The sequence below is a fragment of the Pocillopora verrucosa genome, chromosome 9, assembly GCF_036669915.1.
Source record: "Pocillopora verrucosa isolate sample1 chromosome 9, ASM3666991v2, whole genome shotgun sequence".
NCBI lineage: Eukaryota > Metazoa > Cnidaria > Anthozoa > Scleractinia > Pocilloporidae > Pocillopora > Pocillopora verrucosa.
Window position 1 is genome coordinate 21491909 of NC_089320.1, and position 22182 is coordinate 21514090.

General features: G+C 38.4%; 1 protein-coding gene across 1 annotated transcript; it reads left to right on the forward strand.

Annotated features, from left to right (window-relative positions):
• Nucleotides 1–10280: 10280 nt before the first annotated feature.
• On the forward strand, nucleotides 10281–21050 carry LOC136283231 (uncharacterized). Its single transcript, XM_066171720.1, has 16 exons — nucleotides 10281–10303; nucleotides 11191–11260; nucleotides 11671–12104; nucleotides 12955–13108; nucleotides 13701–13883; nucleotides 14251–14433; nucleotides 14898–15065; nucleotides 15814–16027; nucleotides 16402–16630; nucleotides 16825–16993; nucleotides 17516–17662; nucleotides 18356–18511; nucleotides 18793–18912; nucleotides 19689–19739; nucleotides 20589–20643; nucleotides 20936–21050. The coding sequence occupies exons 2-15, from the start codon at nucleotides 11191–11193 to the stop codon at nucleotides 20621–20623; spliced, it is 2313 nt and encodes a 770-aa protein (XP_066027817.1). The 5' UTR covers nucleotides 10281–10303; the 3' UTR covers nucleotides 20624–20643; nucleotides 20936–21050.
• Nucleotides 21051–22182: the final 1132 nt, after the last annotated feature.

Below are 22182 nucleotides of genomic sequence, written 5' to 3' on the forward strand. Positions count from 1 at the left end.
CTTAAAAGTATCACTTTCCTTAATTAAAAGTATCGTTCTTAACAATCACTAGACTTAATATTTCAAAATTCCTTGAAATTGCCAACCCACCTAAGCTCTCCCTAAGATTTCCATTTTCAAGTTTCCCCCTTTGAGACTCTTTGAAATGGAACGGAGCAAACTTAGCCGGTTTAAATGAATGTAACTTACCTTTCAAGCTATAAAATAACAACCACAGGACAAGGTACCAACGTTGCTTAGGGGCCCCGGTCACAGGGGGAGAAATTTTCCAGAGGGCGCCCGTGGCGCTTCAGTTTTGGAAGGTTTTTTTTTTTAGACACACAGACTTTGCGATTCAGGTAGAGTGCTATTTCGACTATTGCCAATCCATGGACGTCACCAGACTACTTAGAAAGTTTACCTCCTCCATTAAACCTCTCTCCGATTTTCAAACATTTGTTCAACGGGAATTTTGATTAAGAAGTGTTTTAAAATGATCATCAAATTTCGTTCACACATTGTAAGAGAAGCTAGAAATCCTCGAGATTGATTGAGTATTGTAAAACCAAGATACTCCATAGTAGTCACTATAATAGCGAAAGAGTTATCATTTCAACTTAAAATCTTTATAAAAGATAAATAAAAGTCAAGATAACTAAGTTAGATAAATACAAACAAAAATTGAATACGAACAAAGCGAAACCGAAAATTAATCATATTGATGACGTCTTATATCCAACTGCAAAAGCGAATAACTTTGAAGTTGAAGAAAAAATTAATGACGGAGAAGTATGCCAAGCGTAACTTTAGGTAAACTGACTTGAAAAAGGTAATTAGAAACTGGCTTTATGAATAGGAAGACTGCGTACTTAGCTGCGGTATGAGAATTATGCAAAAAAAAGGTGCAATTGACAAAATAAATGAGAACAGACCTACAAAAAAAACAAACAAACGAAGAGGTATGAGAAATGAAAGACGAAATAGATAAACACAAAATTACAAAAAAAAAAAAATGGCAAGCGCTTTAGATCTAACAGCTACCATGGTCAGTGCATGAATAACTATGAATATGTAGACGACTTCAACCGCTTATAAGACACAAGAGACAAAGTCAGAAGCTCGTTGAATAACACTCATTTTTGCATAAAAACTGCTGCATGCTTCACACTTGAGATAAGTGAATGACAGAATGCCAAAGATTCAATTGCTTTAGAAGTCGATTATTCATTTTAAAATGTAAACGTTGCTTTATGAAACTTTTCTTTGAGTCGCACAGGAAAGTGAAAAGTACACGATTGCATTGTAACTTCTCCCCTTCACCCAGTGGAGAACAACAACCAAAATGTATAACGTTTGTCGGGGATTATGTGGTGTTGTTTGTTCTTAAATTACTGACCGACGTCGCGGCTTGAAAATGCTGTACCTATATAAATAAAATTAAAACTCACGAAACTTCACGAAAGGGTTACTATGCCTATGGACAGAGATAGGAAAATCCGGGCCACGCTAAAAACAAGTCAGATTTAGAACTCGTCTTCGTGTGATATTTTCATCTACTATAGTAGACAATTTATTTTCCTGAAAACATTTCCATGACGCTCTGGTAATAAATCTGATGATGTGAATTACATGTAGGGAACAAAACACGACGCTTAAGTTTAGAAAACATATTTCGACAGAAGCGTCAAGTATCTAGAAAACGCATCGTGAAAACTCAGAGGAAATTTATTTCTTTGGAAAGAGGGCATTTTACCGTTTGAATCAGCAACATATGCCCAAAATAGCCACTTATCGATAGCAAAAATTCAAATAGGGTTAAGAAACTTCGATTCCCAAGGAATGTATTTATGTTTTACTTATGGTTGTTTTAAAGCCTGAGTGGTAATGTATTGGTTATTGTTAAGAATAATGAGTGAAAAAAGGTGTAAAAATTTCATTGCAGGCATCTTTCTATCACTGACAATGTTTTTTTTTGGGGGGGTGAGTCAAATAGAAAGTAAAGGTACCTTAACACTCCACATTAAAAATACACGGTCTTCAGAGTTTGCATATATTACCCAACAGAAGAAACCGTGTCTCTATCTTTAACCCTTTGCTAGTTTCAGGACTTACATCCACTCATTTCTTGATCAATGTTTTTGGTCTGTTAAATTCTTAGATGGTCAAGGTGTTGTAAATGGTTGAGTGATTATTTGGAAAATGCTAAATAATTTACATTTATGTTTAATATTCTTCAACATATTAAGCACGTACTGCTTCATAATCACGTCGTTCTTCTGTTAGTAGTCAATTTAATGATACTTGTTTCTTGTAATAACATTAATGACCTGGTCAACAATTTCCGCAGAGTTAAAATAGATGTCCCAGATGTGCCGTCGCTTAGGAAAATTTTCTCGCCGACGGCAGTGGATTTCTTAGCTTTGCAAAATATTTCTTAAAAAGGGCTTATTTTCTCTCTCTACGTGCTTTTCAATCCTAAAATTTACATCAATGCGTTACACAAGCGTGGAAAAGGAGCGTTGTTTCTGGGTACAGAATGTGAATGAACATACATGATGATTTTCCGATCAGAAATGGCCTATGAAACATTATTTGATAACTAATTAATGGAAGAATATGTTCGCCTGACACGATTTGACCTTTTTAGGGAGTTCATCAAGTTGTAAGGATCAAACTAGGATCTTCCACTTGACATATCTCTTATAGTCGACCGAACCGCGAGCGTTGGAGAGGACAATTATGATGCCGTGTTAGACTCAGTCAAGGCACTCATTTAAAAATATGACGTTGGAACCGACAAAACTCGTTTCTCTATCCTGACGTCTGCTGGAAAACCAACGATTCGCGTGAGTTTCGACAACGCAAAGTATCAAAATAAAGAGGCTCTTGATATATTTATTGACGAAATGAAAGCGAATGATCACCCGAGAGCACCAACTCGGACTGACCAAGCACTGGAAATGGTCGCTGAAGAAGTTTTCAAAACTGCAAATGGAGATCGACCAGAATCTCCAAATATCATGATTATCTTCACTGATGGGGGAACGCACAGAACTTCCAAACCTTATGATCTGATTCTGCCGAAACCTGAGGTGAGCAGTGAGAAACATGTAAAGACTGTTATGGTACAATGATGCTAATATTGAATGGTCTAGTTTAGAGATAAAATCATGGTACACTCAAAGCAGTATTCCTGTTACATTACCATTTTTATCTTGCCTCATAGGCTGATATCAAACATAAAGAACTTGCGTTATTGCTGGAGACGAGGATCGTGTGGTTAATGCCGATGATTTTGAAGACTTAAACAACCGATTGGACAAAATTCGTAACGCCACTTGCAATTAGTATTTTGCCTTACACATTATTGGCTAGCACTCTCAAACTTAAGAGCATTATGATCAAGCAAATATATTTTGGGGTTCATTCGAAGCTTTATCAAAGTTTTTTCATGACAAGAAACTTTTAATGATAATCCCAGGAGGAAAGGATGGTAGATGAAGTGTTATTTCTGTGGTCGTGAAGTATTTTTTATGATTTTTGTTTAGTCTAACTTAGTTATTGATGGAGGATATAACGAGTGGACTGACTGGTCTGAGTGGAGTGAATGTACAGCAACTTGTGGTGGGGAAGTCGTCATCATTCAAGAACCTGCACCAACCCGTCACCGAAAAATAAAGGAAAAACTTACATTGAACAGGGCTTGGGTCCTGCTGAGGAATTTGAAGAATGCAACACCCAAGACTGTCGTAAGCATGACCAAAGTTCTTTTTATTCTTATTTGTGTTGTTGAAATGTGCAGTATCAGCTTCTCTTCCTTTCACATCAATTCGGTGTCCAGATTGAAACAGGTCAAATAGTCTTTACCCATTTCAATCTTCATTATAGAAGTATCATAGTATCATGTAGTAATTTCACTTGAGCCGGACTGAATGTTAAAACACAATAGTCTGAATAAGTAGATATCAACCTAAAACTTGCGTTCAAACCTTGACCTAAGGCTTTGAATAAATGGCGAACCTGTGAAGGCAAATTACAGCCCTTAACCATCTTTGAGTCAATTAAGGCTTAACGTGGGCGAAAAGCTTTGACACCACAACTTTTAATCTGCTCCCTCGTCGACAAATACACATGACTCAATATATCAACTCCATTTTATAAATTGAATACCTTGTACTTACAGGTATCTTGTTTAACTCTTACCCGACGGTAAAGCAGCCTTCTTTACATATAACGTTTTGTTCTTGTCCCACTAAGTCAACGCCTTAAATACCAACTGACCTTGAAATGACCAGCTGTTTTATTCCAACAAAATGGAGAAGGCTTCTATATAAACTAATAAAAAAGCATTCTAGAAGCAACCATAATACTATATTTAGTCAGGAATAATAACCATAGTTTTACGAGTTCTATAAAGGATCAACTAGTCTATCGTCTGGCTACAAAATAGGAATTTGGCGAAGAGGCGACGTTTGAACCTCACAAGAGTCGATCTACTGTCGATCTACTGTTCCAGCTCACCTGGTTAAGCATTTGATAGAAATACTTAATATTTTGATTGATTGAATCCTTACAAGAGTCGACCCACTATCTTTTTCAGCTCAGTTAGAAAATCATTTGGGAGCAAATTTCGTTAACATAAAGTTTGAATCCTCACAAGAGACAAACTACCAACTCTTTCTGCTTAGTTCAGGTATGTTACGTATATGGTTTTCATGACTGTATTTAGAGAATAAGAGGAATTTTTGTCCATTAGCAAAAATGTGGATCTCAGTTGATAACTGTCTTGCCGAAACATGGCGTCAGTGGGATCTTTTTAAAATCTTAAAGCGAGCTGTAATGCACGCGATTGACTAGTTAGGTTTCCAGTCCGTTCAAGCAGTTCTGGGAGCAAAGCGGAGCCAAACCACTGAAGCAAACGTTACGTAGGGCGATTTCCTTCCTCGACCACATGCGTGGAAAGCGAAATGATGTTCGATACTGAAGAAGCCCCTCCGCCGCCAGCTCCACAAGCTGTTTCCGCCGGTCCACACGCTCCCCCACCGCCTCAGATATACAATTTCCCTACAAATTTCCCTGTACCAGCAGCAATGGTTTGTCGTGGGGGTATTCCGAGTAATTGGGAATTTTTCTAATTACTAAGTAGCGACTGGTTTAGATCAAAAGAAACACACGGTAAGGTTAACAACCTTCCGTTCCGTTATGGGAAAAGAGTGCCTGCAGATTTTTCGGAATCTTAATTTTGGTTCTGGTGAAGTTACCTTTGTCAACCACCCGACGAAACGGTTGACTGTTTTGTCAATCGATTAAAGAAATTGGCATCATCCTTTCAGTATGGAGCTCTTACGGAAGAAATAATGCGAGATAGACTAGTCATTGTCATTCAAGAAAAAAATACAAAGGCTAGATTTAGTGGACTGTTGACAAAGGTAAATAGTGAAAGGTTTGACGGACGAAGTTTCAATCCTGAAAAGAGCTGTTTTCATTAATTGATCACTATCAAAATAATTTTCCCTTGACTGAGTCCTAGATGTCACCGTTACCCTACGTCAGTCACCGGTAATGCATGATCCTTTTCTGGAACTAAACCTTACAAAAACACTTTCATTCCACGAAATTAATTCTATTCCTTATGCGTGTCTATAGTTTGTTCCATCAGGTTCGTATTAAGCAATATAAAATTTGTTCTTGCTTTACAGATTTACTGGAAGAGTCTGCGGCTATTCCTTCTAAGCCGAATATCTGGTCGGAAGAGCCGCTTACAAAAGTAACGTGGTGCCACAACCGGATACGCACGAGTTAACCATCGCTAAAAACATGACTGTTCGGTTTACTCCTTTGGTGGATCCACCTCAACCAGATGAATACATTTTCACAGTAATGCCAAATGGGAATTTACTACTTCGATTTTGAGCTCACCAGCACTGTTCCTTTCGCCTTGTTCTTTGAATCAAACCCTGGCTTCTAGTGAAATGTCATTGCATCAGCCAATGGATTATTGGGGACGACAAGTGTTTACCTGCCGAGTGATGCACTCTGCTGAGTTGCCTTTCTCCTCCGTAGACTTCATGAACCACGTCGGTGATGTTGTTGATACCGGGCACCTTCGCGGACATGTCCTTCCTTCTTTCCGACAAAGGAGCAAGTCAGCAAGTTCTCTTTTTGTTGTACTTTAAATGAGTCTGGAGGGGAAAGAGCAATGCTTATAAGAGGGTGCAAAAAATGGGGCCTCTGCATTGGCAAATGGGATGGAGTTTTCGACGGCGTGTTTCTAGCGTGCCTGGATCACGAGCATCATGATACTAATAATTCCTCTGCCCCAGCTAGCAAATTCGAGGTTCGGCGAACAACAACTTCCTTTTGCAAAATAGATGAGCCTTGACAAAGGCTGACTCGTGCCATTACTGGCTTGAATGGCTAAGTAGACGATGACAAACCTTGATATTGAGTGCTTAACGCTTGACAGAAGATAATCAAGTCAAAGTTGACTTTGGAAAGGCTGGAAGCTATCTCAAAAAACTAAGGCTCAGGGAAAGAGATCCACACAGGTAACTGGTAAGCTATATGTCTTACTATTTCCTCGCTTAGCGTTTTTCCCTTTCATACTTCCCGGAAAGTTGAACCAGTTATATCGGATAATCGTTTGATATGGATAATAGCTTATCTTAGCTAGGTACTTGCTCAGCACAGTACGTCTCGTACAGTTTTTCATTCCGGAATGTCCGTTTTGCCTGCATCACCTCGCATTTTTTTCATTTTTGTGCAGTAATTTTCAGTAGTTAGTTTCAACGTCACAGGTCTTAATATTTGAGCCTCTTGCCTTTTGGGTAAATACTTATTAATATGTAGTTCTCACCACAGAATAGATTTATCGAAAGTAAATAATCCTAATTCTCAAATGTTTCAACGTGTTTGCATATCAGACATCCATTTTAGACAAGGCGCTCTATTCCAATCGATTCGCAATCAAAAACAGTTTCCAGTTTCTCATTCAATATTGTTCTAAAACATGTGAAATTTATAAATAAAATGAGACATTCAAAGTCAATGCGGAGACATTAGAAAAACAAATTAGAGAAAGAATTAATGTTCTTTATCTGTGTTCAGCAAGTTGTTCACCACAGTAAGAGAATTATATATCACCTGTAAACAGCCGTTTTTTCAAGTTTTTTGGTCGTTAATTTGAAGAAATTGAGCAAAAAAGGTTCTTGAAAGCTTTGGGAATTCGAAAATCGAACAAAACAAGAGTTCATTTTCTCATTCAGTTTACGTATCCCCTAAAGCGGAGTCATGCATTAGTGGCTTGAGTGGGTGGAAAAAAAAGCGGTCTTTTGGTCAAACCACATCTGTCATCTCAGTAAAAGACTCTCGTATATCAGAAACTACAAAAGACTGTGTGTTTAACTTAATTCACGACTGACTAGTTTTTCATGTACCTTGAGTCTCTCGTCTCAGGAGAGATCTCCTTATAGTTATACTATATTTTGGCCTTTCAATTGATTCATTCTGCAAGTCATCGAGTTCCCCCTTTGTTGTCCATTGGATGAGTCTGGAGGAGGAATAGTAATGCTTATAAGAGGGTGCAAAGAGGGCGGAAAACAAAGGGGTCTTTGGTCAAGCCGCATCTGTCATCTCAATAAAACACTCCCGTATATCAGAAACTACAAAAGACTTTGTGTTTGATTTAATTCACGACTGACTAGTTTTTCATGTACTTTGAGTTTCTCGTCTCAGGAGAGATCTCCTTATAGTTATACTATATTTTGGCCTTCCAACTGATTCATTCTGCAAGTCAACAAGTTCCCTTTTGCTTGTGCTACGGATGAGTCTGGAGAAGGAAAAGCAATGCTTATAAGAGGGTGCAAAGATTGGGGCCTCGGCAAGGGTAATAATAATCCCAGACTGTGCGTTTGATTTAATTCACGACTGACTAGTTTTTCCTGTACTTTGAGTTTCTCGTCTCAGGAGAGATCTCCTTATAGTTATACTATATTTTGGTCTTCCAATTGATCCATTGTGCAAATGGAAAGGAGATTCACAGTTTTAACCCTTTAAGAGAGGTCGTCAATAATTTTCAAGAATCCGGCGACAGAAGCAAAAATTCAACTTTTTTTTTTATTTGCTCCAAAAGACCCTTATATAGAACTGTTTTCAAAAATAATATTCCAAAGTTACAGCGAGTTTTTATTTTGGCAAAAATACGAAAGTTCGAAATCGGCCAAAACGTACCAAATTTGCATAATTTCTATCTGGCTTTCAGTGCATTTTCACAACACTAAGTTGTAATTATAAGTTAACTAAGTTATAAGTTGTGTTTCATCCCTTGGAGTAGCTTTGCAACTATATTTCATCTCCAACTGAACTTTTTTTCGTTTGTAACCACCCGCGTAAAGTACACTATATTTTCTACTCCGTTTGTACGCTGAATTTTGCCATATTTCAAACGACCATCGGGGGTATACGAATGTACATAAAATGAAAGAGCTTCTTTCAACGAACAACTCTTCGTGTTTATCGTGTGAAAATATTATCCTTGGCCCGAGAAAAGCGAGCGCGCCAGACCAAAATATACAGCGTGCATTTTCACGGAGTTCGGCCATTTTCTTGCTATACTGCAAATCATACGCTATTCGGGCAGAACACGACGTGTTTGGTCTCTACTTCTGTTTTGATTCATTTAAATATATCGATTTTAACTTTAAACTTACCCTACCTTTATTGTTAAGTGAACAAACCTCCGTTTTAGGTAAAGTATTTACGTTTATTTTCCTCGAGTGCTAAATAAACAAATCGCTGTTTACAAAGATACCAGCTCTGTCGACGTGTTTCTAGCTGAAATTGGCCTGTCGCTTATATTGCTCTTTAATTTACAATGTATCCCACTGGCATAACTTTGGAGTAAATTATATGTAACTATAAATGTTGTTGTAAATACGTGAGCAGGAGCTAAATAAAATCTTCGCACACATAAAATATTCGAAACATGTAGTTGTTGCAAGAAAATACTCCTTTAAAGGTCTTAATGGACCGCCACGTTGTCCAAACGAAACCAAGTTTTTATCTGAGACATACCAAGGCTGGGGTACTCTTGAATTTGGGAGTTTTCTTCTTAGTTTCAGTGCTAGATACCACACGCAAAATAACAAAATGGAAAGATAAATAAAAGGAAAAATTTTTAAAGGAATATGAGGAGAAGAAGGAAAATTTGTTACTTACCAATGTTTCTTGAAGATTCGCTTTCCAAGATCCCGTATCTGTTTGTACGCAGGCTTATTCTAACAGCTCTCAGTTTTACATTTACGGTTAAAACAATCGACTGAAGGAAGTTTAAAAGGGGTTTTAAAGAAATTACTTTTTTGAGCATCATTTAATTATCCAGGTCCCTGACATTCAGTTTCATTAAATTTTTCCATGCATGTTGATGTACAAAAGACAATGGAGTTTTGATGTTATGGCACATTTTTCATTCGCTTTCCAGCAATTGTGTCAAGTCTGCCGTCATCTATTGTTATTTAGCATTGCTACTATAGTATTGTAGTCAAAATGTTAGCTTTTTATGTCTCAGTGTTGATCAACGTTTCAACTCTTCCATGTGATTCCAATCTTGTACATAGGTCATGAGAATAGATTGTTTTATCTGTCGTTGGCTGCTAACTTCACCTAGCACAAAATCCTCCTGTGTAATTTGCAGTAAGAGGGGGGTGCTACTGAATGGATCTTGGGAGTTAAAGACTTACCTTCTTTTTAACATAAAATTACGATTGTTTACTTAGAGGCGTTGAAATTGACATAGTTACGAAATTCATAAATTTCTACTCATAGTCCATAACATCGACGAAATATCTTTTGATCGAGACGAACGAGACACAGAGACTGTTCCTAGTTTCTAATCGCACTGTCGCCTATGGAATTGTTACAAGTTCAAACAAATACAAATAAGCGGCGTTTTCACACAATATGGGAGGCCGACTTTTTAAAGCAATATTTGAACAATGTGAAACAAAGAAATTCAACTAATGAGAATTTATCTCCAAGTGTTGTAAATTAGTTCTAAGAATTTATGTACTGTTAAAAAGATAGAAAGTAACTGAATATCTTTTTATGGAATTTTACTTTCCACAATGTTGTTATTAGTTCTTACGGAAATATATATTATTTTGCTAGTCTGTCAACAATGAAGGGTGGAGTTGCTAGGTTTCTGCGCTACGTGGGGTTGCTGTTGTTTGGAATGTACAACTAATTGGTAGTTTTATTTCCAATTAAAAGTTGAATACACTGCTAAAGTCTTCATTATTCATCCGACTGCGCTGGAAGAATCAGAAAGGTAAGATGTCATCGCTTCCTTTGAAGTAGCTATGTCCGATGTTGTATGTTAGGTAAATTTTGTTCGGCAAGATTCAATATGCAAAGGGTGACTTTGTAACCGAGAGAAGCTAAAAGGGTTACATGTCAAATTAAGGTCTGGATGGCATTTTTCATTTCGAAGCAAGAATATTGGAAGTACTCTCGCCAAAGCAAGATGTAAGAGAAAATCGTTGGATAGGTCGACACATTCTTGATAATATAATTTAATTTAAATTTCGTTGCTAATCGTCCAAAAACATTTGAGTCATAGTTTCATATTAAAGTTTTACCCCTCAATTTTTAAAGAAATGAACAGATGTGGTCTATTCAAGAGACAAAAGCTCAAAGTAAAAAGTCTGAATATAAAAAAAATTCCATAAAATGGAACCTAGCAGTATGAAAACCAACACGAATAAAAAAATCTGAACCATGAAATTCATAATTTAGAGATACAGTAAAAGATCAATCGACGGGTCACTCTTGTGTGAAATTAGACGAGTTACGTGGCATTGGTGATGTGTTGACCAGTTCGAAGCCTCACAGCTGGAGGGCGAGTGAAAAGTGCACAGAATAGGAATTTTTTCTTTTTTTTATTTAAGTTAAATTTAAGAATAGTTCGTGAACATGAACGGGCCTTGCATTGGTATCTGATGAACTAAGAAGAATCACCCTTCACTGCTCGTTCAGGGGCAGCAATTTGGTTTCATTCTTTTCCTTTGTGACTTAATATAAAAACAATATTTTGTTTTACTCTCCATCCGCAGGATCAAAAATTGATTCCACAAGGATATTAAGTTTAAAAATGATATCAACAGAAAGCAGTTTCGTAGTACAGTGATTTGATGATTTCCTTTCATTTTCCCACAGATGCCAACCGTAGGCAAGGACATTTTTGGCTTGTGGCTTATCGTATTGGCTGCAGTGAATCTTTCTCAAGGTAAATAACGTTATAATCCATTCCTCTATCAAAATGAATTCCTCTCATTTTTGCTGATAAAAAATACGGTATTATCAATTGTCAGAATTCTATACGTGGTTTCTAAACTGGTTTCTTGGCTCAGTTGTCAGAGGCGCTCAACCAACCGGCATATGTAGGCACTGGTTCTATACTCATCGAAGCCTTCTTCTGCAATGACGTTCGATTCACTTCAGTTAACCAGCTGTAAAGAACACATCTTTCCTTTCCATGTGAGAGATACTAGGCTTCCATGTATTCCGGGTTTATAGCCCTGAATTGAAAGAAATTTTTGGTAAAGTATGCTCGGCAAAGAGATTGATTTCTTACAGGTCACTAGATTCAAAGGCTCACCAAAGATGAGTTTTTAATGCATTTTTCTCTTTGTTTAGCCGCTTCATCCGATTGTGAGAATCCTCCATTAGACATATCTATCGTGATCGATCAAACAAAGAGCGTAGGAGCGGACAACTATGACGCCATGTTGGATTCGGTCATGGCACTCATTTCGCAGTATGATGTCGGTGAAGACAAGACACACTTCTCCATTGTAACTTATGCCAAAGATGCACAAGTTCGTGTCAGCTTTGACGACCCAAAATATCAAAATAAAGCGGCCCTTCGTGCACTCATTGAAGAGATGAAGGAGAAAGACAAGTTGGGGAACCCGACGAGGACTGACAACGCTTTGAAAGTGGTCGGCGAGGACGTGTTCGACGAAAAGAATGGAGATCGACCGGAATCACCAAACGTCATGATCATCTTCACTGACGGAGGAACGCATAAGAGTTCCGAACCCTACAGTACCGTGCTACCAACTCTTGAGGTGAGACCATAAAACAGACAGTCTAAATCTCATCAGTTCGGGGAAATAAAAGAAACACTACATCGACTCAAATGCAAATAATGACGAACGGCGTTGGAGAGCGGCCCACTGAATTTTTTTTGTTTACAGTGCCCCAAATCAATTTAAAATTATTTTTAAAGAAAGAGTTATCGAATATTCATTTAATTTTTATTGTGTTACTTTTTCTAATGATTGTTCATTTCTTGCTTTTTGCAAGCGCTATGGCAAGGTCAAAATATCATGTCGTAGCTTCTCAATAGCTAAAAGGTAGTGATTTATCAACTGCCGATTGTTTACGTCTCTCCGATAAGATAGCTTGGGACTTTCTTTGTTAATCGTTTTCATCAACATTAACAAACGGTAAAGTGACTTTTAGGTGAGAAAACAGCTGAAAAATTGTTCTTTTCGGGCTAAAAGCAATTTACACGTGTAACTGGTCTAAAAAAGAAAAAATAAAACCTCAGCGAGCACTAAAGCCTTGCATTCCAAGTACTGGGTGGGTGCTTTCATCAACTAAGCAACGAGGCCACATCATACTGGATGTAAGGCAAATTTAGTTGGATTCTTGTTCCCCATGAAAAAAGAAACCTGGTCACGTTATTGTAGACGCCGTTCGATGGAAAGGCTTAAGTTGCAGTTTATCATTTAAGATCAACTCATTGCTGGTCAGAATTTTTCACTTTGCAGATACTATGGCAAGCTCTATCATGCTTCTTATTTCTGTCCCACGTCAATTTGTCACCTTGTAATCACACATATGACGGCTAAAAAGCAACTAATATAAAGAGAGGCGAAAAATAAGGCTCATAATTGCAATCTCACTACGCAGGAAAAAGGAGTACAGCGAGTGGCTGTGGGGATTGGTAAAGAAATTAAGCAGGCAGAGCTTATAACTATTGCTGGAGATGAGAATCGAGTCGTTAATGCCAAAAATTTCGAAGACTTGAACAACCAGTTGGACGATATTCGCGAAGCTACTTGTAGTAAGTATCATCTTCCTTCAATTAAAGAAAGGAACATCCTATATATTGACGAAAAGACGAATTATGATGTTGAGGATGTAGTTTTTGGAGACATCACGCCACCGAGACACTATTCGGTTTCCTAGGGAAAGTGGCAACAACTTAATGGTATTTACTAGATTATTTGCCAAAGGACTATCTTATGATAGTTCAGTAAAGGTTAAGTTTGTCTTCGAGCCCAATGGCCCACAATGGCCAGCCGGAGCTTGTCCCGGTTTGCTCGGTATGACATCACTTGGAGTGACCCAATCCCTCCTTAGATGGCATTCTAGTTCATCTTAGGGTTACCTCCAGCATTTTATCAGGCATCCCTGACAATTCAGTGCTACTCATTTATACTCCTGCGTGGAGAAGGGCGCTGTCAGGGTAAAGAGTTTTACCGGCGAGGTCTCGAAGCCAGACCTCTCAACCTGCCGCTGGAATTCAGCGCACTAGTCACTAGGCCACCGCGTGTCCTGCGCTCTTTATGTAATTAATAAAATGATTCCTTAAGCAGGAGATGACTGAGAAATTCACAAATCATTTTAATATTTGATTGCTGCTGTATTTTTAGACATTGATGGAGGATATACCGAGTGGTCTGAGTGGAGTGAATGTACAGCAACTTGTGGTGGGGGAAGTCGTTCTCATTCAAGAACCTGCACCAACCCGTCACCAAAAAATAAAGGAAAAACTTGCATTGAACAGGATCTGGGTCCTAATATGGAATCTGAAGAATGTAACACCCAAGACTGTCGTAAGTATAATGTATTCACTTCTCTACATTTACTTCTCTTGTTCTTAAATATCATAACCAAACTATGCACAGTGAATATGCTATTAATACTTGCATGCAACACTTTGGTAAAAGGAAAATTTAATTGTTACAAAAGAAGTTTCTCTATTTTTATATCGGAAGTTGAAGTAGCAATTATGCGAACTATGTTTACGTCAGGTAACGTTTAATGAACAGAAACATGTCCACTTTTAGATGGAAATCCAATAAAGGCGGGGCCAACATATATTTCTAGATAGAATTATTCCACCCACTTTTGAGAGCTGTAGGTGCCTGATCAATAAGGTCTTGACTAGCATTACGCGTTTGAACAAATTACTTTTCTCAGCCATACCTGGTGGTTACACTGATTGGTCCGAATGGGGAGAATGTAGCGTGACGTGTGGTGGAGGAGTTCAGACACGAAAACGGACTTGTACCAATCCCCCGCCGTCTGGTGGTGGGCCAACATGTATTGAGCAAAATCTGGGACCAGCAGAGGAACAAAAGGAATGCAACTCACAAGATTGCGGTGAGTCAGTTTGAGACGTAGTAGAGTTATGGTTACACCCGCGGGGCTTTATTCTAAAAAGAATTCTCAAGCATAACCTTTAACGATTTAAATTCCTTTGGTGTAAAACATTTTCGATAATCCTTCGAAAATCAAAAACGTGTTATGACAAAGAAATGCGACACAGAGCGTTGTGATGTGAGTTGTTCGGTGGGAAGGGTGAGTAAAATTATTAGCTTTGTCATAACTTTCATTGTTTCACTGTGTGACAAATGAATATAAAAACAAAAGGGAAGGTAATACTCTATCTGAATGATTTTTCTGGTATATTATGAAGGACTCAGGAGAATAGATTTTCCTTGGATGGGAGATTGTGGCACCCTCAACACCACCAGACTGTATGTTACGATACGTATTATTGTTATTATCATCTCCATCATCTTGGTTTGTGCACACATAACCATTTAATGACTAATTTTGTACAGGTGAAGATGGCAACTGGTCTCCCTGGGGTGCCCCTGGTCCTTGTGATAAGACCTGTGGGGGAGGTACTCGAGTGAGAAAAAGAACATGCACCGACCCACCTCCATCTGGGGACGGTAAAGATTGTGCAGGAAGCAGTACAAAAGATGAGCCGTGCAACACACAAGCATGTATGTTCTTGTTCAAAAGCATTTGTACATCTTCGTCATGTCGAAGTGCAGATTAATGTTTATCGCAAGAGGAGCGAAAATTCAAATATAGGATAGTTCTTAAAGGCATTTCTCTGTTAGGCCTCGAATGGCGCCACTGCAAGTGGTAACATGTCACTTCCCATGAATACGTCGTATGTCGACTACGAAATGTGTAACCCACGATAGCATTCACTCCGAATGCTTCGTTCTTCAGTCCGTCACTTTTGGGCGCGGACTTGAAACTTACTCAATCCTCCATAAAAACTAAACTCCATAAAATTTTGGTTCGAATCAAATCTAAAGAATATTTAAACCTTAATTAATCTTAGCAGTTCAGCGTCAACCCTACTGACAATGTCAATCTTGAAGTTAGGAGACACCCCGCAAGGAGATGCAAATGATCGGCCTCTTGATGCCCTGGACTTCGGATAGAGCCTTGTCCAGGTCATTATGCTGTGTTAAGAAAGACAATTTATTCCCACAAATCAACTCACCAGCTCGAAGGGTATCACTAAACTGCCGCATAAACATGAGGGGGAGGGGCGGCAGTGGGGAGCGTTACAATGGACTGAGATCCCTTCCTCTTTAAAACTGACACAGGGATAAACTCCTACGTGATGGCCCCCCTGGTTCCAAAGCTGTTTTTTTTTTTCTTTTATCCTTATCTTAATGGCACGCCTGCTTCCAGAGCTGACTTTTTCTTCATCTTTAACATTTTATCATCAAGGCCCAACTTCACCTCCACCTCCACCTCCACCCAAACCTTGCAAGGAACATCTCGACGTTGGTGTCATAGTCGATTCCTCCAACAGCATCAGTTATGTTGATTACAATAGAGCACGTGATTACTTAGTTCGACTGGCTCAAAGACTAGAGGTTTCCGAAGCCGGAACACATATGGCGATCCTTCTCTACAGTTGGGAAGCACATCTCTGGTACAGGTCTGTACATTCATGTCATACATAGGGAACGTCTGAGTTTGGAGATGAGGCTAAACTTTCCAATTTTTTTTGTGAGGGGAGGAAGGAAGGTGGGAGGGGGGTGAGGGGGGTGAGGTTAAATGGGACGTAAGCCTGTGAAATGTTCTTGACATTTAAAGTCGGTAGAGGTTAAAATTAAATCAATGCATTTTTAAATATAAACTAATAAATTATTTATAGCTTTCTATCCTAAAGATTTCAGTAATTTCGTAGTTACAGACAACAATTTGAGTTTTTTTTCATTGCATTATGAATATCTTATACTCTTACACTTGATCCCAAAGACTTGCACAACTCTCTTCCTTCAATTATTTTCTCCCATCAATGCTTTTCAGATTTACCGATCTGCAAAATATTAATGCACTAACAGCCAAAGCCAGAAGCTTGCCGCATATTCGAGGTGGAACAAGAACAGACAGAGCTCTAGAACTAGCTGCGGAGGAGTTTTTTGGTTGGGACAATAGTGGAGACAGACCCGATAAACCAAATGTGCTACTTGTGCTGACTGATGGTGACACAAACGAAGGGAGTAAGCCATTCAGTCAAGTTATTCCTCCTTTGAATGTGAGTTATCTTTCAAATACCAGATCGAAACACTTAGATAGACTCGAGAAACTGACCATATAAGCTCTTAAAAATACTTAATCTCCGACTAAAATTCTTCTTAGGTTAAGACTGTTATAGCCAATTAATCTCTTTCTGTGCAGAGAGTCCTCGGATTTCACACCCCAGCACTATCTTCCTCTCTAATTTTGCAGGATGCAAGCGTAAGGAGAATTGCTGTCGGAATTGGAAGTGGAATAGATATCTCGGAGCTTCAACAAATTGCTAGCGCCAATCATGATGTACTACAGGTTTATGGATACCAGCAGTTAATCCCCAAACTAGAGTCCATAATGACCAAGGCTTGTGAAGATCAGTATCCAGGTAGGTTAACATGAATACAGCATTGATACAAACTGTCAACACTGGGTTAAAATTTGGCCCTTTGTGATGCTACCATTACTATGCAGTCTGTTCGATTCTACAATGACTGTTCAATCCATGAAGAGTTCAGGCTTAAATCAGGTTCTTCCAGATTGTTCTGTCATTTTCTCGCTGCTTCCAGTTACCTTCTGCATGCAGTGTTCTTCCGAGTCAGGTTTCTTTTCACTGTCTTTCAATCGTAGCCAAGGCCTTCCCTCTGTGATAACTTCTACAAAATAACATTTTCTGAGCAAAAAATGCAATTTAGGTGTGTACGCTTATTTCAGGTGTGTACGACAACATATAATACAAGGCTTCTAGAATAAAGGACTAGGATGATATGATCGTAAATAATCGTTGTGTCATAGGTACATGCATGATGTATATAAGTAGGACACACGCGTTAAGTTTCCCATTAAATCAGCATTTCCATCATTTCTTTCAGACCCCTTTTTCATTTTACTTTTCCTTGATTGTAATTAGGTGATTGTGGTGAGTGGGGATCTTACGGAGGCTGCAGTAGGAATTGTGGTGGCGGAGCGCAGGTTCGTACCAGAAGTTGTCCTCCTAAAAGTCTACATTTAACGAAACAAAGGAAGCATTGCAACACAAACCTTTGTCCAGGACAAGGTAAATACTTATTATTAGTTTAATCGATTGTTATCATATTTGCTACTGTTTAACGAGGATTGTTATCTTGCACAGTCATCGGATGGTTAACAACAATTTACCGAGGTGGAGGTGGCTAGTGGTGAATATTTACCGAGCGCAAAGCAGTGAAGCAGCGAGGTAAACATCCACTGTGAGCTACCGACACTGAGGTGAATAGTTGTTTAGTATATACTAAAACGGTGAGTTAATACAGCTCGAAAAGATGATTTTGAATCATCCATTCTTATAACGATTACAATATTTTCGGGTACAAATCTCACGCGCGTTGCTCGGAGGTGAATCGCAAAAGATATTCGAAGTTTTAGTAGCCAATCAGAACACGCCTTCGACGCTATTTACTGTTTTAGTTTATAGTAACTAATGATGAGGGATTTATTTCACAATCAAATTTGCAGTTTTTTAAAACTGACTTCGTCAAATAGGCGCTTCACTGAATAGAACACAGTTCAAAAGTTCTGCCAAAAACTGTTGTAACATTTGTCCCGCTGAGGTCCAAACTTGGTCGGGGTGGCAACATTTGCCATCAGATTGATGTTAGCCTCTTTCAAACGACTTTGCTGTAGTATTGTGATAGTAGTGCTAATAATAATAGTACTAATAGCGGAAGGTAAAACTCTAGTGACGATACTTTATTAATTGATTACTCTTCAGAGCCTTGTGAAGACCTTGCAGAGGATTGTGCAGTCAGAGCTGCTAAAGGAGACTGCTGGAGGACCGCTAATGTACCTTCCAGTCAACGCTTGCTTTACGTTGGCAGGACGTTTCCTTTGTGGAAGACTTGTCCAAAAAGCTGCAGACGATGCAATGGTATAAGTAAAAAGGCGAAGATTGGCCTTTTTCAGTCATCAATCATTTTCTTTATAGTCTTCTTTTCAAATTATAATTTTTATTCTTCATTTTTATCCTTTTCTTTGTCTTCCTTCCTCTTGATTTTCTATGAGAATTTTACTTTCCATCCTCTTCTTTGTCTTGTTTTTCTTCTTCGCCTCCTTGCCATTCTTTAATTTTTATTCTTAAACTTCTTCCTTTTTCTCTCTTTTTACGGATTGCCTTCCATGATATTCTACACGTATTTTACTTCCTTTCAGTCGATACCTCTTGTCAAGATGGCGATCCCTATGTTTGTCCTTGGTGGTCAGTAGCTGATCGCAATAGGTGGAAATGCAGCTATGCATGGCGACAAGGCTGGACTCGGTACTCTCTAGCAAGTGAGCAGTGAAGTCGTTGATATAGAAAATGCTCCCGGAAGATGTACATCTTCAGGAAGCTGAGAAATGTTCCGACTGCTTGAGATCAAAGCATTAATTTTTATTTTAAAATAGAAATATTGGAAGAGATTGGTTTGTTTTGCTTTACTTCGTTTTATGATTGGTCCACAAAACTCGCGCCACTCACATACGTTTGAAGTGGTTGAGTGTTTTTTACGTTTAGTTCTTTTTACCTTTTGACTGCTCGTGATATTACCGTTTCGTCTGATTTGCCGTTTTTTACGCTGGTTATCGAAAAAAACTTCGCAAATGTAGATAAGTATTGAAAGAAAGGATTTTTTTTCAATTCTTGAGAAACAGCGACGTGGCGAAGTGAATGCGTGCAGTGAAGACAACATCTTTCCAAGTCATTAGGTGCTCACCAGCAACTTGAACAACTGATATAGTAATAATGATTAATGACGAGTTCACAATCTGGCCAACCCGATTTAAAATTCTAGTCAATAATGATCGGGTTTATTATTTATTATCTACGTGAACCCCTTAAAACAGTTGGCCGATAATTTAAACAGACATACGGGAAGTAACTTCTCTATTAGAGCAATAAGGTACGTCTTCTATCGTTTTTCAATTAAAAATTGCCCACTCGGAACCTGAACCTCCTGAGAAGCTGATAACGAAAGAATAGTTTTTGTCTGTCTCACTTGATTTTGAAAAATACCCCATGAAGTGAAGTGTGTGTTATCACTATAATTTCGTTTCTCTTCATCCTTTAGACTATTGCAAGAAAAGTTGTGGCAAATGCAGCGGAGGAGGAGGAGGAGGAGGTAGCTATATCATTTCAGCCGGTCGTTCAACAGCATAACCTAACTGTCCGCTCCTATGTCCCAATAGAGCTCTGATACTGGCCAGTATCACCTCATTTGATATTGCAACCTCTTCAAAGAAATTTAGAAATAGATCTCATGCATAATTGATGGTACGGGGCTAACATGCATTTCTAGATGAAATAATTTAATCGACCCATAAAATCTGTTGAAAACGAAGTAATAATCCCTTTCTTGGGCTGGCTTGATTAACAAGGCTTCTAATTAAATGACACACTAGGTGGTTATACTGATTGGACTGAACAAATCATGACACGCAGGGGGAGGGGTTCAGACACGAAAACGGACATGTACCAATCCCCACCCTCTGGCGATGGGCCAACACGTCTTGAGCAAATTTATTGATATTTAAGTGTGGGAGGAGAATTTCTTTGCCTATCTTGTCGTCAATGTTCAACTCTCTTACTCTTCCTTAAATGCCTCCTAGGGTTTAAAATCCCTGGGAATGACTGCCAACTAATTTCTCCTCAGAGTACCACCTCTGAATCAAGATTGAAGTCGTTAGAATAAATGAGATGATCGATAACCAAAGAGGTTCTTGAACGTTTTACAGATCAAATTCTCCTTGTTCATAACAAAAAATAGAGTTGAGAAAAATGTGGAGAATATGCCTCCCGATGTTAGCGTGTTAAGGGTTAAACTATCACGAAAACGAAGAGGGATGTGAGCAGCTACACACCTAACTATGTTTCTGTGCGTTGTTCTTTTCAATTGGATACCGTGCTCAGATTGGGTAAAATTTCTCATACACGCAAAAAAAACCATTGTGTTATTCTTCCTTTCATTCAGGGAGTGGAGGTGGCGGTGGCTGGGGACGTCGATAAAAACCTGGCACTAAGCTGAGGTGATTTTACAGTTTTTATTCTAATCATACTTACCTTTAGCCAGTGAGGGGTTCTGCCCTCAGATTCCATCACATTCACTTTACAGAGGTGCAAATAGTAAAATCTACGATTGCCATTGATTCCCCGCATCTGGGGCTGGTCGCAAAATACAACTGTCAAACGATCAGGGAAGGTGTCTAATGACAGTTTTCTTTTTCTCCTTTTTGCTGTTAATATACTTCTGCTAAAAATGTTGAACAAAATTTACTGACTCCGTGTTTCCAATGTTTTTAATTTGCTTTTAACTTTTAGGTTTCTGGTTTTCCAATAATTATTACGCCAGCTGAAGAATGGAGAACGAATGTAATAGGAGATACGTCATGGCTCAGTATTGTAGGCAGGGATAGCAAATAAACACTGAAATTAAGAGTGTGCTGTCTGTAATCTCTGGATGCTCACCATTTAAGCTCTGGGCCTGATTTTCCCCTATATAAACTTATAGATTAAAAATTAATCGGGCATTCCAAACTTATTCGGCTTATTTTTTATTAACGTCAACAACCACTAAGTAGTCGAAGTTTCAACTTCATGCCTCAACGCGCATTTATCGTCACCTGATCAGTAATTTGTTCATTAATTAATATAAGACATGTTTTTAAAAAGGGCTTATCCTTAAAAACCAAAACTTCTTAAAAGTATCACTTTCCTTAATTAAAAGTATCGTTCTTAACAATCACTAGACTTAATAATTCAAAATTCCTTGAAATTGCCAACCCACCTAAGCTCTCCCTAAGATTTCCATTTTCAAGTTCCCCCCTTTGAGACTCTTTGAAATGGAACGGAGCAAACTTAGCCGGTTTAAATGAATGTAACTTACCTTTCAAGCTATAAAATAACAACCACAGGACAAAGTACCAACGTTGCTTAGGGGCCCCGGTCACGGGGGAGAAATTTTCCAGAGGGCGCCCGCGGCGCTTCAGTTTTGGAAGGTTTTTTTTTTTTAGTAAGTCAGAAACATGCATAGACACACAGACTTTGCGATTCAGGTAGAGTGCTATTTCGACTATTGCCAATCCATGGCCGTCACCAGACTACTTAGAAAGTTTACCTCCTCCATTAAACCTCTCTCCGATTTTCAAACATTTGTTCAACGGGAATTTTGATTTAGAAGTGTTTTAAAATGATCATCAAATTTCGTTCACACATTGTAAGAGAAGCTAGAAATCCTCGAGATTGATTGAGTATTGTAAAACCAAGATACTCCATAGTAGTCACTATGATAGCGAAAGAGTTATCATTTCAACTTAGAATCTTTATAAAAGATAAATAAAAGTTAAGATAACTAAGTTAGATAAATACAAACAAAAATTGAATACGAACAAAGCGAAACAGAAAATTAATCATATTGATGACGTCTTATATCTAACTGCAAAAGCGAGTAACTTTGAAGTTGAAGAAAAAATTAATGACGGAGAAGTATGCCAAGCGTAACTTTAGGTAAACTGACTTGAAAAAGGTAATTAGAAACTGGCTTTATGAATAGGAAGACTGCGTACTTA